At 38.2% G+C, this 19,619-nt stretch overlaps 1 protein-coding gene across 1 annotated transcript in view; it reads right to left on the bottom strand.

Annotated features, from left to right (window-relative positions):
• LOC127618875 (plexin-A2-like) overlaps positions 1 to 19,619 on the bottom strand; it is a 230,780-nt gene that overhangs the window by 113,185 nt on the left and 97,976 nt on the right. The window contains exon 4 of the mRNA XM_052091544.1: positions 7,454 to 7,554. Coding sequence (XP_051947504.1) covers positions 7,454 to 7,554 — 101 coding nt within the window. The remainder of the gene's footprint in view (positions 1 to 7,453; positions 7,555 to 19,619) is intronic.

Genomic DNA, 19,619 nt, shown 5'->3' with positions numbered 1-19,619 from the left:
CTGTCTGGCAGCCCTAGTTCTCTAAAGATCTGAATGGAATGCTTACAGAGCCTCAGTTTTACACGTTGTACATGCATAGACAACAAAGAAAATGCACACCTGCACACCCTCATTCAACACATGTGACTTCACAACCTGTATTAGCTCACTAATATTAGATTATTAATTAAAGGTTCTGTATTCTATACTTTGTTAGTATCCATTTTCTCTAATTAAACAGGTTGTTGTGATACTGTACCTTTAAGACTTTTCTGTGTAAATGTATTTAATTTATAGTCAAGGCTTTTTCCACCAAAACTGTCCTAATTTATTTGTATGTATTGTTTTCCCTCAGATCCTTAAAATTAAACAGACTGTTATTGTACCTTTAAGACTTTAATATCTAAATTACCTTTCAAGAGGGAGCTTCAGGTTGTGAATGTTAAGAATATGTCTAGTATTTATTACACTTTTTCTTTCAGAAGAGCAAGAAAAATCATCTTTTCCACAATATGTCTCCTTTAAAGTTGTATGACAGCTCATTTAGAGTTCTAACTCACAAAAAGACCTGATGTGCATGTGTATTTGTGTGTGTGTGTGTGTGTGTGTGTGTGTGTGTGTGTGTGTGTGTGTGTGTGTGTGTGTAGTGTGAGAGAGAGAGAGAGAGAGAGAGAGAGAGAGAGCGAGCTAGAGGATGGTAATGGTAGTGGTGGGCTAACCTTCGGGTTCTTTTCTACTGCCTGCTTTTAGCCCTATGCACCAGACAGGCAATTACGCTGTCTTTTCTCCTCCTTACACACATATACAAACACACTTGCACACACAAAGCTGTGACAAGAGACGACAGATGACTGGAGAAGATTTTCCCTCGTTTCTTTCCTAGCAGCATCTCAAACACATCCCTGAGCGTGCACAAGGTGTGTGGCAAGACGGACTGATTGAGCACAGCTCTGAGAGAGACTGAGAAGGGGAGTTTTATAGATGAATAAAAGGCAATCGTTTACAATAAAGCTGAGAAGAAAGCTGAGGGAGTATTGTAAACTTCACACAAAATAGAAAAGATAGAAGAGACAAGAAGAGACTTTATAAGTCGAGAAAAGATTAGACAAGAGGTGAAGAGACAAGAAGAGACAAGACTAAAAGAAAAGACAAAAGAAAAGATGTGAAGAGAAAACACGAGATGATATAAGGTGACTCGAGAAGAGATAGGTAGAGAGGAGACTAAAAGAGACAAGATGAGAAGAGAATAAACAAGATGAGAAAAGATGAAATGGGAAGAGATGGGAGGAGTCATGAGTAAATGAAGAGATGAGACCAGAACAAAGAAAAGTGGTGAGACAAGGTTAAGACAAGACTAAACGAGACAAAATGAGGCAAGATGAGAATAGAAAAGACGAGACGAGAAGAGAAGTGATGAGAGGAGACGAGACTAAGCGAGATGCGATAAGAAGAGACAAAAACAGACGAGATGAGACTAAATGAGACAAGAAAAGATGAAATAGTAAGCGAAAAGGAGAGTCATGACTAAATTAAACGAGATGGGAAGAGGCAAGATGGGGCGAGAAGAAACTAAACGACAAGAGAAGAAAAACAAGATGAGACGAGAAGAAACAAGACAAGTGGTGAGACGAGGTAATATACAAGACTAAATGAGACGAGATGAGGTGAGACGAGAAGAGTCATGAGTAATAGAGATGAGACAAGAAGAGACTAAACGAGATGTGATAAGAAGAGATGAAAAGAGATGAGATGAGACTAAATGAGATGAGAAAAGATTAAATGGTAAGAGACGAGAAGAGTCATGACTAAATGAGACAAGACGAGATTAAACTAAATGAAAAGTGAAACAAGATGAGAGGAGAAGAAACAAGACAAGTGGTGAGATGAGGTAATATACATCACTAAACGAGACGAGATGAGGCGAGAGGAGAAGAGTCATGAGTAATAGAGATGAGATGAGAACAGACTAAATGAGATGCAACAAGAAGAGATTAAAAGAGACGAGATGAGACTAAATGAGATGAGAAAAGATGAAATGGTAAGGGACGAGAAGAGTCATGACTAAATGAGACAAGACGAGAGGAAACAAGATGAGGCGAGACAAGAAGAGATAAGACGAGATGAGTCGAGATGAGAAGAGACAAGACGAGACAGGATTAGGCTAAACAAGACAAGAAAAGATGGAATGGGAAGAGATGAGAAGTGGTATGAGTAAATGAGACAAGAAAAGAAGAGACAAAATTCAACGAGACAGGAAGAGTCAAGATGGTGTGAGATGAAACTAAACTGAAAAGAGATGAGACGAAAGAAACAAGACGGGTGGTGAGATGAGGTAATATACAAGACTAAACGAGATGAGATGAGATGAGGCGAGACAAGTCATGAGTAATAGAGCTGAAACGACAAGAGACTAAACAAGACAAGATAAGCAGAGACAAGAAGAGATGAGTCGAGATGAAACTAAACGAGAAAAGATAAGACGAGAATAAATGAGACGAGTAAAGTTGAAACGAGAAGAGACAAGGTTAAGTGAGACAAGATGACACGAGATGAGAAGACAAACGATAAGATGTGAAGCGATTTAACAAGGTGAGACTAGACTAAATGAGACGAGATAAGACAAGATGAGAAGAAAAGAGACAAGATGAGACGAGGTGAGTGTAAAAATGTAATGAGAAGAAACTATGGGATAACAGACGAGAAGAGAAAAGACTAAACAAGACGAGAAGAGTTAAGAAGATGCAAGATGAGACGAGACAAAATGAGATGAAAAGAGACAAGACTAAACAACAGAAGAGAAGAGAACAACAACAACAATCTTTCATCTCCATATTGTCCAACTATTTCTATAAAACATAATAATTAATTTGTAAATGCAGCCAGTACTGATAGCTTTGAAGAGTGAATCTGTAAACATGGAGAACAGCTTCCATCCTGCCTCAGATCAATACGTAATTAGGAATTTATATAGCAGAGCAAAAGACAAGGCACCAATCACATATAACCTTAACAAAGACCTGCAGGATCTGCGTTCAATACAGAGATGGAAGAGTAAACGCCATGACTATGTAATGAGCAGCGTATGACTGTCAGAAACATAATGATGCCCACTGTGTGACTATTATTGTTGGGCCTACTACATACCAGATAAAGCCAATGAAATTGCTAAGATATTGATGATAATTTAATAGAGCTAAGTGTTTTTTTATGTGATGGTTGTGTTATTGCAGATTGCCTAAAGATTTTTATGGATATGGATATGTGTCTGTTTGTACTCCAGATCCCCCATGAAACCATACAGAACATTCACATACTATTCACAGTATTCTACCCATACTGCATACAGCAGAAATGCCATGAGTTGTATGGTAGTATGCTACTCTGAGCAAGTCGTGATATCAAGGATGGCCAAATGATTACATCAGAGTGAGAAACTGAGTGTTTCCCCACAGCACGGATCAAAAGCTGATCCCTGCTGTGAAGATCACCTTGCTCCTGGAACGCCAGCCACTTTCATGCAAACAAGACACAAGCCAAGAGCTTACACACACTCCTAAACACTCATGTATTGCATAATCTTAAAAATGCTTACATTCAGTGTTGGGGAACGTTACTTTTCAAAGCTTTACTACATTAAAAGTAACTAAATGAAACTTATTAGTACAACTTGATTCCAAGTAAGCGTTCAGGTTTATATTCCTTTACCAGCAATATTTTGCCATTTTTAAAACATAAGTCGCAGGGTGGGCTCCAAGACGACTTATTGAACTATATCCATCGCTGATAAGCAAGCCTCACACGCTCTGGAACTACAAAACCCATCATGCACTATCCACACATGCAACATATCCTCCCACACAGCTTGCACACTTTTACTCCTGATTTCTCGCAATACGCGAAAGGAGAGGTGTAGAAAAGAAATGTGTTACTTATTTTAAAAAGCAACTCTATTTGTACTGACTAAAAAAAAATTATATCACGTTACTTGTTACTTGAAAAATCGATCTAATTAAGTAAGTGCGTTACTAGTTACACTTTACCCCCAACACTGCTTACATTCAGCTCTTAAATACCGATCAATGCCAAGATTTCCCACCCCACTCTGTCTCCCTTTAATGAACTAAATCCTAAAAGCGATTATGGAGTGATCTCCGCTGAGCAACTGCTGTATCGCTTATATTAAAACACACTTTGACCTCAAAGGATTTCAGCCAATCAGATCATCTCCTGGATTAGTGTTCACCACAGTCCAACAGGAGATTAGTGCTCCTAAATCTGAAAGCAAACCTTATACAGTACTCTCCTCCCTCCATCACACCACCTTGCTCTGTCTCCTCCCAATTTTAGAGTCTTGTACCCTGCTGTCAAACAGCTTAGATTGAGCTGGTTCAGGAGAGGGTGAATTTAAAGTGTTGTCTGGATGTTCCTCTAGTGTTTCTTGTACAGATGCTGTTTGCCTCCACAAACACCAGCAGATTTAGTGAGGATTCATTTTCTCAAATGCAATCTTACTTGCAATCTCTCTCCCTATTAAGCTTTATTTTGTCACCATTCTTTCACATGGTAGGCAGCAGCTGCTGGTAATTAGAGGGACTTTGGAAAATCTCCCTATTTTGAATGCAAGAAGAAAGAGTGAGATGCACTGTGCACACACAGCTATGGGTCTATGCAAAACCATACATGCAAAACTACAAAACAGAGTGTATGAAGAACAGCGGAGAAGGAACAAGGTTAAAGTTAGAATCAGAAAGGGTTTTAAAGCCTGATGTTATAGGAGAACCATCAGTATAGGAGACAACAATGATTAGAATTCGAATAACATCAATGTATTGGTGATTTAAAGAGTCCAGAAACAAATATACTGACCTAAAGATCCTCCAATGAATCTACCGTCTTTGCTTAATCTAATGTGCAACAATGAACCATTAAAAAAGTTTAGTTTCAAGGGTGTATAAAGGAGGATATAATCTGTGAAAGAGCGAAGGAGAAACTAGTGCAAGACTAATGAAAACTGCTGAACTAAGTGTGAGCAATCTCTCTCCACATGCATCGCTCTATCATACATGGAAGGATTGACTCCATAGGGGATATGAGGAGTGATAAATGAGCAAATATGACTATGGAGCTGGAATTACAGAGAGTGGGAGAGAAAGAAAGGGATATGTTAATTTCATTAAGAGAATGCTAATTGTGAGAAAGACTTTCTGTAGGGATGGAAGAATATTGCCACGCATAGAGAGATATATCGAGAGAGAAATGGAGGAGAGAAAGAAAGTAAAAAGGTGCGAAAGAAAAACAAAAAGATAGAAAAAAGAAAGAAAATGAAAGTACGAGAGGAAGAACGAAATATAGGTTAATTATGAATGAATGAAAGGAAGAAAGAGAGAACGAATTCACGAAAATATGAAAGGAAGAAGAACGAAAGATAGATAGAATGAAAGAACAAATGAACAGAACAAAGAAAATTTAAGAAGAAATGACAAACTGAATGAACAAACTAATTAACGAATAGACAACTGAAAGAAAGACAGAATGAATGAATGAATGAATGAATGAATGAATGAATGAGAAAAAGATTAAACAAATGTAAGAAAGTACTATAGAAAGAAAATAAAGAACCAACGAACAAACAAATGAATGAATAAACAAACAAAAGAGAGCAAATAAATGAATGAATGAATGAAGAATGAAAGTAATACAGACAGAAAGAACGAATGAGTGAATGAATAAACAAACAAACAAAAGAAACAAATAAAAAGTAAAGAACAAATGAACAAATTAAAGAAAGAATGAAATTAAGATAGACAGAGAACATGAAAGAATGAATGAGTGAAAGAAAGATAGAAGAAACGTAACAAATGAATGAATGAAATAAAGAACAAAAATAAGAAAGACAGAATGAAATAATTCATGAATGAGAGAAAGAAAGATCAAACAAATGTAAGGAAGTACCAAAGCAAGAAAGAACAAATGAACAAACAAACGAATGAAAGAATGAACAAATGAATGAATAAACAATCAAACAAAAGAAAAAAGAAAGAGAACAAATGGATGAATGTAGAACGAAAGAAAGCAAAACAGACTGACATAAAGAACAAAAGAATGAACGAATGAGTGAATGAATAAACAAAAAAAGAAACAAAGAAAAAAAGAAAGAACAAATTCAAGAAAAAATGAACGTAAGACAGGTAGACAAAAAAGAACGAATGAATAAACGAAAGAAAGAACAAACGAATGTAAGAAAGAAAAAAGAGAATGAGTTAATGAAAATAAAGAGCGAGAGTAGGACAGACAGACAGAATGAACAAATGAAGAAAGAAAGAAAGAAAGAAAGAAAGAAAGAAAGAAAGAAAGAAAGAAAGAAAGAAAGAAAGTGAAATAGTATAAATAACACAGCAAAATGAAATCTCAAGGATGGTCATGCAAATACAGCCATGAGAGAGATATTATAATACCATGTTACTTTTGATATATGCCATGGCATGGAATGATTACCATATTCATAAAGCATGTTATTTCATAATACTTCAAAGAATACCACAGTACTATGTCCAAAAAGTACTTTTTGTCCATTTTTTGTAGTGAATACATAAAGTGTGCCTGCACAACAGAACACAACACAGTATGTTTCTGCATCAACTCCTGTCTGTATTACATGAGCTTTATTAATACAGCAGAACACCCCAGAGGACTGACAGAGGAATCTAATCTTGCCACTCTAACAGCACACTGTGATGAGAGAGACCTGCCCCATGCTGAATAGAGATGCTGAAAAACCTTGCCAATTATTTGTCCCGGTCCTGTCGGGAGTCATGTAAATTACTTTAAGTGCACTTTTCCAGGGAGGTAAGGCCGCTATTACATTAATGACAACAGCGTAGGCTGACATGTCTAAGTTCCCTAAAGAGTCTTGACACAGGAAGGAAGACAGTAATGATGGACTGCATCCTCATAACCCACAATGATGGCGTGTGTAAGAATTTAGACTGTTTGTGTAGTCGAATAGTTCATCCAAAAATGAAAATGATGTCATCATTTACACTCATGTACTTCCAAACCAATGTGACTTTCTTTCTTCAAAATTTTGACCATTTTTGTTTTTGGGTGACCTATCCCTTTAAGGAGGACAACCTTTTTAGCAATTCCACAATACAATTTGAGAAATAAAAGCTTGTAAGCTTCTGATTGTTCAGCTTTGAGTTCGACACATCTGGATGCAGTTGCACTTGTCTGCCACCAGAGGGCAAACATCCTCTGTGCCTTTTGAGGGCATTGAGTACAAGACTGAAGACCTCCAAATGTACACAGTTTGCCTCTGATGGACCATTCCTACACCTTTTAGTCATTACATTATTAAATAACTCTAAACATTTCAGAGATTATAGTGAATAATGGAAAACTATGTTTATACAGTAAGTTCCTATATGTTGATTTACTGTCATTTCGAGTGTTTACATTTCAAGAGGGAACTTACATGTTGTGCAGCACACACCAGCCACAGTGCGGATCTCCTGAGCTCAAACACTCGCCACATGTGCCATACTGCTCACACGACTCGATCGGCACCCGCGTCACCTGTAAAACACAGACACTGAGGTTTTTAATGAGCAGAGTGCACATTCATTCAGCTTTAAGTGACAAAAGCTCCATTCATTCCTTTGATATGAGTTCTATGAAAAGCATTGCTTCCATAGATTCCCTACCATGTTTGTTTAAAGACACCAATGAGGGATTGCTCCCAATAAAAGAAGTGTTAATTGAGTGCAGAGTGGATGAGAGAAATTAGAAGAATCCATATGTCGTGGACAGCGGGAATCCATTTCTACCCTTTATGAAGGACACAAAGTCCCAAAGGATTTTTTGCTCTTTCATAGCTTAGAAGACATACTTATTAGTGTTCTTAGTTATGTTTCAAGTATCAACTTTGTCTCAGATGTTTCCCCTAAATTCCTAAGGAGACAATCTTTGTCATACAGTTACAATATAGAGCTATAAAATGAATGTGGATAGAAAAGCTCAGATAATTTGGTTAGGGAATAATCTGATGAGAACATGTTTGAGTCCATATTGAAATCGAATTTCTTGACGGCAGTTCGGTGCAGTTTGTGACATTGTTGAGATTTCTTCTGAAACTCAGGAGAAGCCATAATTGACATTTCTTGGGTCTATTTATCTGGAGCAAATCTAAGTGGCTCAATTCGATCTCATTGAGGTCTTAAATTATTGAGATATTACAGATTATTCATATTTCTTTTGATTATTCATTTTATTTGAGTTACTCGGATTTCCTGTTTTCATGCTGGTGACAGAAGTTGGTGTGTACAAGAAAATGTGTGTGTTAACAAAGTTTTTATAGCACATCAGTACACTAGCAGCCATCTTTGGAATGCTCCGGGAAGCTATTTCCAGTCATGAAAATGCAGATTATGGTCAAAGAACATATTTAAAATCTGCAGTAAAATCTGACAACAATAGTATCACAAATTGTGATTCTTTACCTCAGATTATGTGGAAAAATTAGCTTGTATAACTAATCCACATGCTCTTTCTCGAGTTGATTGACAGGCGTCAGTATCTAAAAGGTGATTGGCTCTTTTACCTGTAAAACAGGACTTCATTTCTACATCCGTTGAACGGGGCATTCCAATTTCTCCCATTATTTTGCCCATTATTTGAGTAGCCTCTCGCTGCATCTTGCGGTGGATATCCAACCCGGCCCACATCCAAGTGTGATGTCAGAAGCCACGCCCATCCAAATGTGACGTCGGAAGCCACGCCCATCCAAGTGTGACGTCGGAAGCCACGCCCATCCAAGTGTGACGTCAGAAGCCACGCCCATCCAAGTGTGACGTCGGAAGCCACGCCCATCCAAGTGTGACGTCGGAAGCCACGCCCATCGAAGTGTGACGTCAGAAGCCACGCCCATCCATGTGTGACGTCGGAAGCCACGCCCATCCAAGTGTGACGTCGGAAGCCAGCTGCTTTCAACAGGTAACATCTCATTCTCATACAACTCATACGTATTATGTTGAACAGTGTTTATACTAAAACCGCAAGTGTGTTTTGTGCATTTTGTTTCGCAGTTACCTTCGTCTTCTAGTCTTCTCTTCTCGATGCTTCTTCCTGTTTTTAAATGTTAACGTTAATGAGAATGTGTCCAATTTGGGCATGGGCGTGGTGGCTTCTGACGTCACACTTGGATGTGGCCGGGTTGGATATCCACCGCAGGATGCAGCGAGCTGTACTTGCATTATTTTGCCCAAATACTCTCTGGTGTTAATCTGTATACAATATGTGTTTCCTTTGAAATATTTAAGTCAAAGACAAACAACGGTGTGTTCAGTTGTAAATCTTGTACTGTGCATATACTGTATGTGTTTGTGTATGTGTTTAGAACAGAGGCTAATAGAACGAAACAGCTGTGCTACTCCAACTGAGAGAAATAGCATTGTCACAGTGCTCCTTTGTGTAGCCCACTGCACCTGTCCAGTTAATCCCAAAGTGTACTTTGGTTTTAACACGAACGCTTGGCATCTTCATACAGCTGAACGCTCACCTTTCAAAGTATACTTCATTTGACTGTACAAATAAGCACTATGAATGCTATGGGACACAGGACTATTTCTCTTCAGGAGTTTAGGCCCACAAAGATAGACTCAAGTTACACAAATACAGGTATCTCTTGACCTCCACACAGACGTGTTCTTGGTGTTATTTTCAGCTGTTATTTTCAACCCTTATCCTACAACTAAAACAAGACTTTATAATGATTTATCTATTCATTTTCAAACTGAGAATGTCCCTGTTAGCTTTATGCCACTTTTGGGCACAATTGTGTCCCTGAACTATACCTAAGTATGTACACACACAACAAACACAAATGCAGGGATGAATGTAAGCACACACACAGTCCAAACATCTATGAGGAAAAAACATACAGACAGTTGAGACAGTTACTGATCTGAGTATAAGATGCTCTTTGTACATATGAAAATTATAAAGTATAATGAACATTTACTGTGTAGTTGATACGGAGACATCAACAAGCTTTGAAAGTCTTTTAGGTTCCTGATTCTTTTTCTTTTTAAGTGTTTCTAATTCAGTGAGCTTTTCAAGAAAGTAAACTGTTCACTCCTCATAGCCAAACAAGTATGTCTTTGGCAAATAGTCTAAACAGATGCTCTCTTACACCCGCTAAATGCTCAAGCTATACCTTGGAGAAGTGTACTAACCAGATACACACTCTCACATGCCCACTACAATAAACCAGGGTGTTGCTTTCCCTGCTGACCCACAATGCCCCTTTCTACTGTGCTCGCAGAGCCTTCAGCTGCCCACTTGGCATGCCGGAATGGCGTCAGTGCGATGACCGGGCCATGGCTCTGTGATGTGCCTGTGTTTGCACCGTAATATCTCTTTTATCTAGTCAGCTATTTTCAGGGGGTTTGCTTTCCATTGCCAAGGCTGAGCTTGTGATCTTGTTGCCAGGATGATTTTAGGGTACACCTGCATCCTATTTGCCAACACAGACTAATACAGGCAGAAAAGGAGTGTGTGTGAAGTTGTTATGGTTTTCCAGACAAAAATATGATTTTGCTTAACAGCACATTTGACAGGATAAATTATATGGATAGCTTTATATTGTTAGGTACAATGGATGAAAGTATGTGCATGCAACTTCCAGTTATAGTACTTTATTTTCTAATCTTTTGACAAGAAAAATGTGAAAGGTGCACCCATACAAAAAGTCGGATGTTATGGGTGGTTGCCATGACATTACCATGCGGTTTAAAACATGTTCTGAAGATACATAGCTTGTTGCTATGTGGTTAGCTAGTCCATTGCTAGCTGGTTGCTTAATAAAACCATGTGAAAAAAAACTCTAAGTATAACTCTACAATGTTTAGGGCCAGTTGTTAAGAAAACACATTATAATTGCAAGGGGTCATTCACAACCACCCGTGTCCTTGCGCTAAAAGAAAAAAGCTGGAAACAGCACAACACAGGTTTTTAGCAGTTGAAGTTTTTTATTTTTTTTTTCATTTAAGACCACTTCTACACTCAGATTTCATTTTCCTAACATAGAAAAACAATTGAAACAACATGGGCGGACACAAATTCAGTTCAGTGTAGCCACTAAAGCTATTGTCATGAAAGTTTTCTTAACTTGAGTGGTTTCTTGCAACCGGCTGCTGGTCAATGGAATTTTATCAACATTACCATTTACAAGCCAAACATTACAATGATTTTTCAGTATGATAAAATATTTAATTGCTGCTTGAATTAGCAAGCACCAATAATAAAGAGATGCAACTACATTTGCAAGATACAATTTGGCCAATAAGATAACACCTGTTAATATTATATCAGAATTCCGGGCACAGCCTTGTTTCGATAAGCTTATTAATGATTAAAGTCATTGTGTTTTCTTTATACCGACATTGGCGAAGGGGTCAAAAGGCCAAAATGAAGTGAGAGACAGTGTTAAGATTGATGAGTGGGCACACAGTGTGTGTTTAGTGAGAGGGGTGGAATAGGTTCCTGCGGCGTGTGTGTGTGTGTGTGTGTGTGTGTGTGTGTGTGTGTGTGTGTGTGTGTGTGTGTGTGTGTGTGTGCTATATGGCCGTGTTAAATGTCATTAGTGTTTGAGCGGCGGGGTCTGACGGGGGGTGGTGATCCACCTGTCCCTGCAACACACTTCCTTAACGGCTCGCAGACAAAGACACGCATTCAACCTCCCGATACTAGCAGCACTCCTGTTGTTTGCACTCACACATGCGTACTATTGGGCGATTGTTTGCAATCACACACACATACACAGTTGTGCTTTTTTATGTTTATATATTCTAGGGCTGGGCGATATAGCTAGAAAAAAAATCTATATTGATTTTGGACAAGTAGATTCTTGATTTTGAATGCAAGAACTAAACTATAGCAACAGATCTAGTTGGAAATAATCAAGGCATGTTTTCCACTTAATATTTTTTATTCGGTGCACAAACTTATATTTCATCATTTTAAATATAGGCTTATACACAATATATAAACACTTTTAAGAGCCCTTCAAAAACAATCCGTCACCAGATGATGATGTGCTATAATGTAATGAAATAATATAAATTGAAATTGTTCTTTGAATTTTATTTTTGAATGGCTGTCTATGGAGAAACATGCTTATTGCCATCGGGTGGTGTAGTTCCAGCATCTATCAGCAGGTGCTAACAGGGACCTGCTAACCAGCCAATTCCTGACCCCCTGGTCTCACAAGACTCCATCCATGTCCTTTTTTCATTTTCACCCACCCACACTCCCTCTCTCTCTCCCTAGTTTTCTCTTTATTTTCACTCATTGCCCCAGGACAAACAGGTGGTCAAAAGTAATGAGAACGGCACATCAGCGCTGCCACCCAGCCTGATGACAAACAAGCCCACCAGGGGCTCTGTTCACAAAGCAATAGCGGCTCGACGGCCACACCACACTGGTTCAACATGGACAATAAGGTTCAATGTTACAAAACACTGACTTAAAGCCAGACCAACAATCCAAAAACATTAAATTCACAGTTTCGAGACCAGATGATGTTGTCTCGACACCAGCAATCACCAAATTACTTTTTTTGAAATGACGTTAAGATGAGATGCAAACATAGATTTGATTTTCAGAAGAAAAAAAAATGTGAGTAATGCTTGCACATACTAAACTTGCAATAGTGCAGGGTGGGTGTCAGGGCATTGCCACTGTATGTTGTTGCTAAGGTGTTCTAATTGTTATTTTGTGTATTATTATGACATTTCTGTGTCCTAGGTTGTTACTAGGTGGTCAGTAATATTTTAGTTGCTAGATATGTTTCAGGTACCTACTGCAGTGTAAGTCTATGGGTTTTTTCCCCCTGTTTCATTGCACACCAGGCAACATACAAGTCTAATTAAAATATACATAGCACATGTTAGGAATTTAAAAAAAATATCCCTAACCCCAACTATGCAAAACAGCAATAGTTATGCTTGCCTTAGCAAGCAGAACTAACTAAGATCCCCATTCTTTTTGATGGAGGGCCACTGACCCTATATTTTCACTTGAGGCCAGTCTGATGCAGTGTCCTATTCTAATGTGGGGATCAAGAAGGGGCCAGCTGCACTACATGGAGACACAGCTGCCGCAGGTGTGCATCCATATCTAAACACTTGGCAGGACAATGTCAAAAGAGAAGATGAAGATTGATATACAGATTGATATAAAGACCTACAGACATAAAAAAGTAAGAGGGATAAAGGTGTCATGGGGGTCGTGGGTAGAATGCAACAGCTGTTGACCAGCACATGCTTCAGTCAGTCAGCACAACGGGAAGCACAATGAGGCCTGTTCTCCCACTGAGAGCAGCCTGTGTGCAGTGTATGTGCGCAAATTTATGTCCACTGGTCAATGTGCATTTAAACATTTCCTCATAAAATTTAGAGGAACATTAAAGTTTAACATCAAATTTTAATTTGCACCAATTGTCTAGTTTTTACAATAGAGCAAAATCAATTATAATAAAGCAATAAACCAATGTTACCGTGATTTTACCACAGTTAAGTGGTGTTGTTAAGAACGACACTAGCTGCAGCAACAGCAATATAATAAATGACACCAATGTTAAAAAGAATAATTACATGTAATAATAAAGAGCTCAATAAACTATTGTTCTGCCAAGTAATCCGTTACAAACTTCCATTTTCAGTTTCCCCACATCATAATTTTCCAAAGTATGCGGTAATGGAGAGTGTTTACCAAAGTGAATGAATGAAAGGTATAAATGTAGCAAAATCAAAAGTTAAGCGTCAACAAAGAGTTAATGGATGTTTACAGATAACAAAAAACATAACGATCAAACTTGGCAAATTCACATAGAATTCGATCAATGTGCAGTCACAAGTGAGCACAATTATTTTAAAACAACTTCGAAAAAGGCCAATTTTTGAGTTTGAATTACTTGTTTAAATAATGATAATAAATAAATATACATATATATTAATAATAAATTATATATATATTTTTTAAAGCAGTCCAAAGTTACAAAAGTTCAAGAATGAACAAAGTGACATTGATGCGTTTGCAGGTTAGTGTATGAAACTGGTTTAACTGCGCAAACGGAATGAAATTGCTACGTTTATTAAGCAATTTCTTGAATAGGTCTTTCAGTCAAGCTGTCAAACCACAAAACTACATATTGTAACTGAAAATACATTGTGTAGGCTATATGAAAGATACTTAATATATCATCCAATGATAGCTAGAGTAAATCATTTTTGTCCTTTGATAATGATTTAGGTCGAATTTAATGGAAAACTTAATGGAGTTTCCCTCCGTGGCACTGCAGAATTTTGATGCGGAGTGTTGGTGGCGTGTGGGTACCTTAGTAGAAAATAATCTTTATTAATTTTAAAACATGCCATGTCGCATCCGATGCACGACCCCCTTTATCCTGCCGCTTACACTTTACCAGTTGTGTTCAGAAATTTGTTTGAAATACCAAAATTATTATGCAACGAGCAGTCCTATTTATATTTTAAAAAAAGTCCATCGATAATCATTGGTTTGTGTTTACACCGTTTATAACCTTACCCCAACAAAAGAAAACCGTTTAACGGTTTACCCACTTAAACCATTTATATGACCAACAGACATTATTAAACATAATCGGTGTAAGAACGTGCATGTAAACACGCTTATTTATATATAATTCAACTTATTTGTGGACATAGATGCAAGTATATCGGCTTTTTTAAACGTGGCTAGTCCAATCAGATTTTATTGCCATAGCTATCCATTTTATAAGTCTACGTTACTTACATTTTAGTTTTTATTTTGCTGTCTATCCTCCAAGCAACAGAGAATTATCATTGTAACATTCAAGTGCATTAAACTTAATATATTAATATCACTTGGCTTGAATGACAACTGTTGTAAGATTAGCGTGGAATTCTGGGTTCAGCCCAAACTCATGGTAGAACAGGGGCTGCGCCAACTCCTAATTTTCTCTTGAGCTTGTTAATTCTTCCACAGATTAAAATGCTTCAAGAATGCTATCTGCTAATCTCTATCTGGCATGAACTCGATATTTTCCACCCGTTCTGACGCTAGCCAAGAAGCGCCTGGAGACAGGACATCTAGAGGAAGAAAAGATGGAGTTGGCAATAAACTAGTCCTATTCAGTCCCAAAAAGGATCCTCTAGACCAGGCATGGACTGGCCATCGGGAGCACCGGGACATTTCCGGGTGGGCCAGCTGTCGAAACCGGATTTACACAAACGTAAATATACAAATATTTAAAGGAAGAAAAAGCTCTGACTACATCATGCTGGCCCATTTAAAGGGATAGTTCACTCCAAAAAATCTAAATTCTCTCTGAATGTTAGCCTCAGTCATCACTCACTTCCATTGTATGAAAAAAAAAAAAAAGCAATCAAAGTGAATAGTGACTAAGGCTCTCAGTCCCTAACATTTTGCCTTACATCTCTTTTTGTGCTCCAAATAAGAAAACAAAGTCTTACAGGTTAGGAACAACATGAGGGTGAGTAAATGATGACAGAAGAGACAGTAAGACTAGCCTATGGTACAAATAACCCTCAAAAGAACCTCTGATGCTGTAATCCTGACCTCAAGTGTTACAATTACAATAGAAAGGCTGATCCCAGATCTTTGTTTGGTGTTAAGAGACTGATTTGTGGGATGTATGGAGACTACAGTATGCTGGGAGAGCTGCGAGCTGTTTCTGGACATGAGGAATAAATGTTCACATTAGCTCTGTGTTTCGTAGTCCTAACTGCCACAGGCACCTGTCTGATGAATGTAGAACCATTAGAGAGAAGCAAGAGACAGAGCGAGAAAGAAAGAGAGTGTGAGAGAGATGTAGGATCTGAGGTAAATGATTAAGAAAAGAAACAAGTAGAGCTGTTAAGGGAAAAGGAGAGAAAGAGGAAGAGAGAGATGGTGGTGTAGAGGACAGAGGAAATCTAGTTTGTCAACATTAACTTTCAATGTATGGAATAAAGATGCAATGAAAGTCAATGGTGACTGAGACTAACAAACTGCCTAACATCTCCTTTTGTGTTCTATGGTAGAAAGCAAAAATGATATGGGTTTGAAACAACATGAGGATGAGTAAATGACAAAGAATTTTATTTTTTGGCTAATTTCAAAAAGACAGAGAACTTGTAAACGTAACTGTTTTCTGGTAGACCGTTAAAAAACTTTGCACCCTGACTCCTTGAAATTGTGTAAAGCCAGCCAATCAGCTTGTAGCTTGCCAATTTGAGAAAACAATATGCATTAGATGGTTATTGATCAATCTGTAGGTGTAATATCTGTGGAAATCTTGAAGCCTCTCACGTTAAAAAATTCAGATGTGCACAGACACGCATACTTAAAATGTTCGCAAAATCTACACAGTAGTTGCCATAGTTACCAGTCCAGGCATTGACCCCCTACCCCTCTCCTGGAGTGAGCCGTAAACAGCTGGTACCACTGGGACGCACCACCACCTACACATTTACACTCGTCAAACACATACATACACTCACACATTCATTTTTAATGCGTGCGACTGAGCTCTGCACCCACAGCAATGAGAGCCATCGATCACATCCTCTCAAACACACACACGGAATGCAATAGTCTCACTGACATAAATCTACAGGCTTTCATGGAAAATCTGAGAAACACAGCATGTGTGTGTGAATTTATGTGGATATGTGTAACTCCTTATCCACCTACACATACAGTATATCACAGGTATCCCTCAAATACACAGACAATTAATGCAACAGAAACATTCAACAGCCACACACACATAGATACCAGGAACTAGACCCAGTCAACATTAATTTTCACTGGATTAATTTGAAATACAATGACAATAAATGGTGACTGAGGCTGTCATTCTACCTAGAATCCCTATATGACTTTCTTTCTTCAATGGAACACAAAAATAGATGTTTGGCAGCGTGTGTCACCCTTTAATTTTATGGAAAAAAAAAAAGATGCAATGCAAGTGAATGGTGACTGGGATAAAACGTTCTACCTTACATCCCTGCATGACTCTCTTTCTTCCAAGGAACACAAAAGGAGATGTTAGGCAGTATGCTAGCCTCAGTCACCATACACTTTCAATGCATCTTTTTTTCCATACAGTGACAGTGAATGGTGACTGAGGCTGTTATTCTGCCTAACATCCCATATGACGTTCTTTCTTCCACGGAACACAAAAGGCAATGTTTGGCATTGTGTTTTTCTTAGTCACCATTCACTTGCATTGCATCTTTTTTCCATACAATGTAAGTAAATTGTTACTGAGGCTGTCATTCTGCCTAATATCTCCTTTTGCATTCCACACAAGGGGTTTGGAATGACATACTGTAAGAGTGAGTCAATGATGATTTCATTTTGGGGTGAACTATCCCTTAAAGACCGATTAGTCGATTTGCCACCCAGTCGATTTAAAAAAATATGTAGTTTTGCACATCCTTATCTCATACCCTCAGCCTGAACACATATTCTTTGGTGAGAAGTCCATGCTTGGCTAAGCTGAGGGCAACAACTGACAGTCTCTTATCCATTCAGGGCAGTGTCTCTGTGAAGCAGAGCGGCACACAAACTCTCACATGGGAGGCTAATCTGACCCCTTTAATCCCAGCAGAGATACAGTAGAGCATAGCCATTCACACACACCATGATTTTATTTACAGCAAACCCATTCAACTGGAATACATTTACGAGAGAAATATAACATTCATACATGTAAACACAAGTGCACAGACACACTCTTACACAAACTACTACTGCACACAAACACAAATGGTAGTGTCTGAGCAACTATGTCAGCTCTAGTCATTTCTGTAGTGACCGTGAACGAATGTGAGTGTGTGTGAGTTCAAAACTTAATCAAAGGACTCTTTATTGCGTGAGGTCACTCATCATGGTTCTACTATACTGGAAGTGAATGATAGGGTGATAGAGAAAGAGAGAGAATGCATCATGTCTGTGTGTAGATAAACTAGCTCCTTAAAATATATTAAACAGACACTTTTCACCCAAAAAAGAAAATTCTTTCCTCGTTAAGTCACCCTCATTTGTTTCAAACCTATATGATTTATTTATTTTGAGAAAAACAAAAGGCAGTATGTAAGTCTCAAAAATCATTCACATTAATTGCATCTTTTTTTCTTCCATAAAATAAAAGTGAATTGTGACTGAGACTTTCAGTCCCTAACAATCTGCCTAACATCTTCCTCATCTGTTTCACAGAACGAACATAGTTTGTCAGTACTGTTGTCAGGTGAGGTGTTAGCAGCATTTGGAACAGCAAATAATGACAACATTTACTATTTTTGGGTAAACTAATCCTTTGAGACTTTTAAGTGGTGCTTGCTAAGGGGCTGCTCACTCAGGGTGTGTTCTTACGTCTGTGTTATTTTACAGTTGTTACACTGTAGGTGTCTTCGATCATTGTGATCAATCTACATGTTTTGATTTGATGCATTCTTAACATGCCGTGTCAAGTAAAAAGTAGTTTGGACAGGCTCTTTGGACTGCAGCCACCTAGCAACAACCCAGAACACCCTAGCAACTGCATAGCAACAATTCAGAACATTTGAGCAACTGCAAAGCAATGCCCTGGAAACCACAAACAACACCCTGCACAACTCACAATTTCTTCAGAAAAAAATAAAAATATATCTAGTTATTAGTTGGTGAGAACAAATCCTGGCACAGTGGAACACAGCGCAACTGGACTGATTAGGAACTATATTAAAGTCAAAAGGCTAGCATGTAAGCATATTGTGTGACCTTTAAAATGCCTCTCCACTCAGAACTTAAATGTCACATGGACTTTTTGCAGTCCAGCAGAACACATAAATCAAAATTAGACAACCTCAATGCTAACTATCAATCTTACAAGGCAATGAGACACTGCTACTGAGCAAACTGCCTGATCAAGGGAAATATTAGCTTAGACTGTTTCCAGAGCATAAAAGATTTTCAATAGCATTAGATGTTTCCTAGTCATAAATAATTGTTATATCTGAGTGAGGAGTTGTGTCTGATTATGTTTTAGATTCAATTTGAGGGCTCTTAACCTGTGTGTTTGAAAAGAGCTCAGACTCAGAGCCTCCTTGGCGAGCCACTTCTCTCCCATCAGAGATATTTGTGTAACAGATTTGGCCTGAACGTGCAGATTTAGCTAACTATAGCATCTTGACGCTGCAGCACTAGAGGGTCTATTAAAGACTGCTATAAAAAGCATTAACCACAGTGAATCTCAGCCAAAATACAGGCATGAACACAACTTCCGCGAGGGACTGTGTTACTTATCGCACAGAGGTTGTGGGTTATGTCACATTGGAGAAATGGGTCAACAACAGAAAGTTGACACATAGTGGGCCTCACGGTGGAGCTATGCACAGAGCTCAGGCACATAAGAGAATGGTTATGTTTGGAATGGCTACAATTCTACTCAGTAAATACTGTAAGCAAATTTTCTGAAAAAAGATAGTAAGAAGTACAGTATACAGAATGCTTGTATTCTATTCTGAACACAAGGAGCAATTTACACTAAACAAGTTTAAGCGTTCACCTGCGGCATTTTTCAATTGTCTTTC

This window comes from Xyrauchen texanus, chromosome 25 (assembly GCF_025860055.1).
Source record: "Xyrauchen texanus isolate HMW12.3.18 chromosome 25, RBS_HiC_50CHRs, whole genome shotgun sequence".
In the NCBI taxonomy this organism is placed as follows: Eukaryota; Metazoa; Chordata; class Actinopteri; order Cypriniformes; family Catostomidae; genus Xyrauchen; species Xyrauchen texanus.
This window is presented reverse-complemented; position numbering and strand designations above follow the sequence as displayed.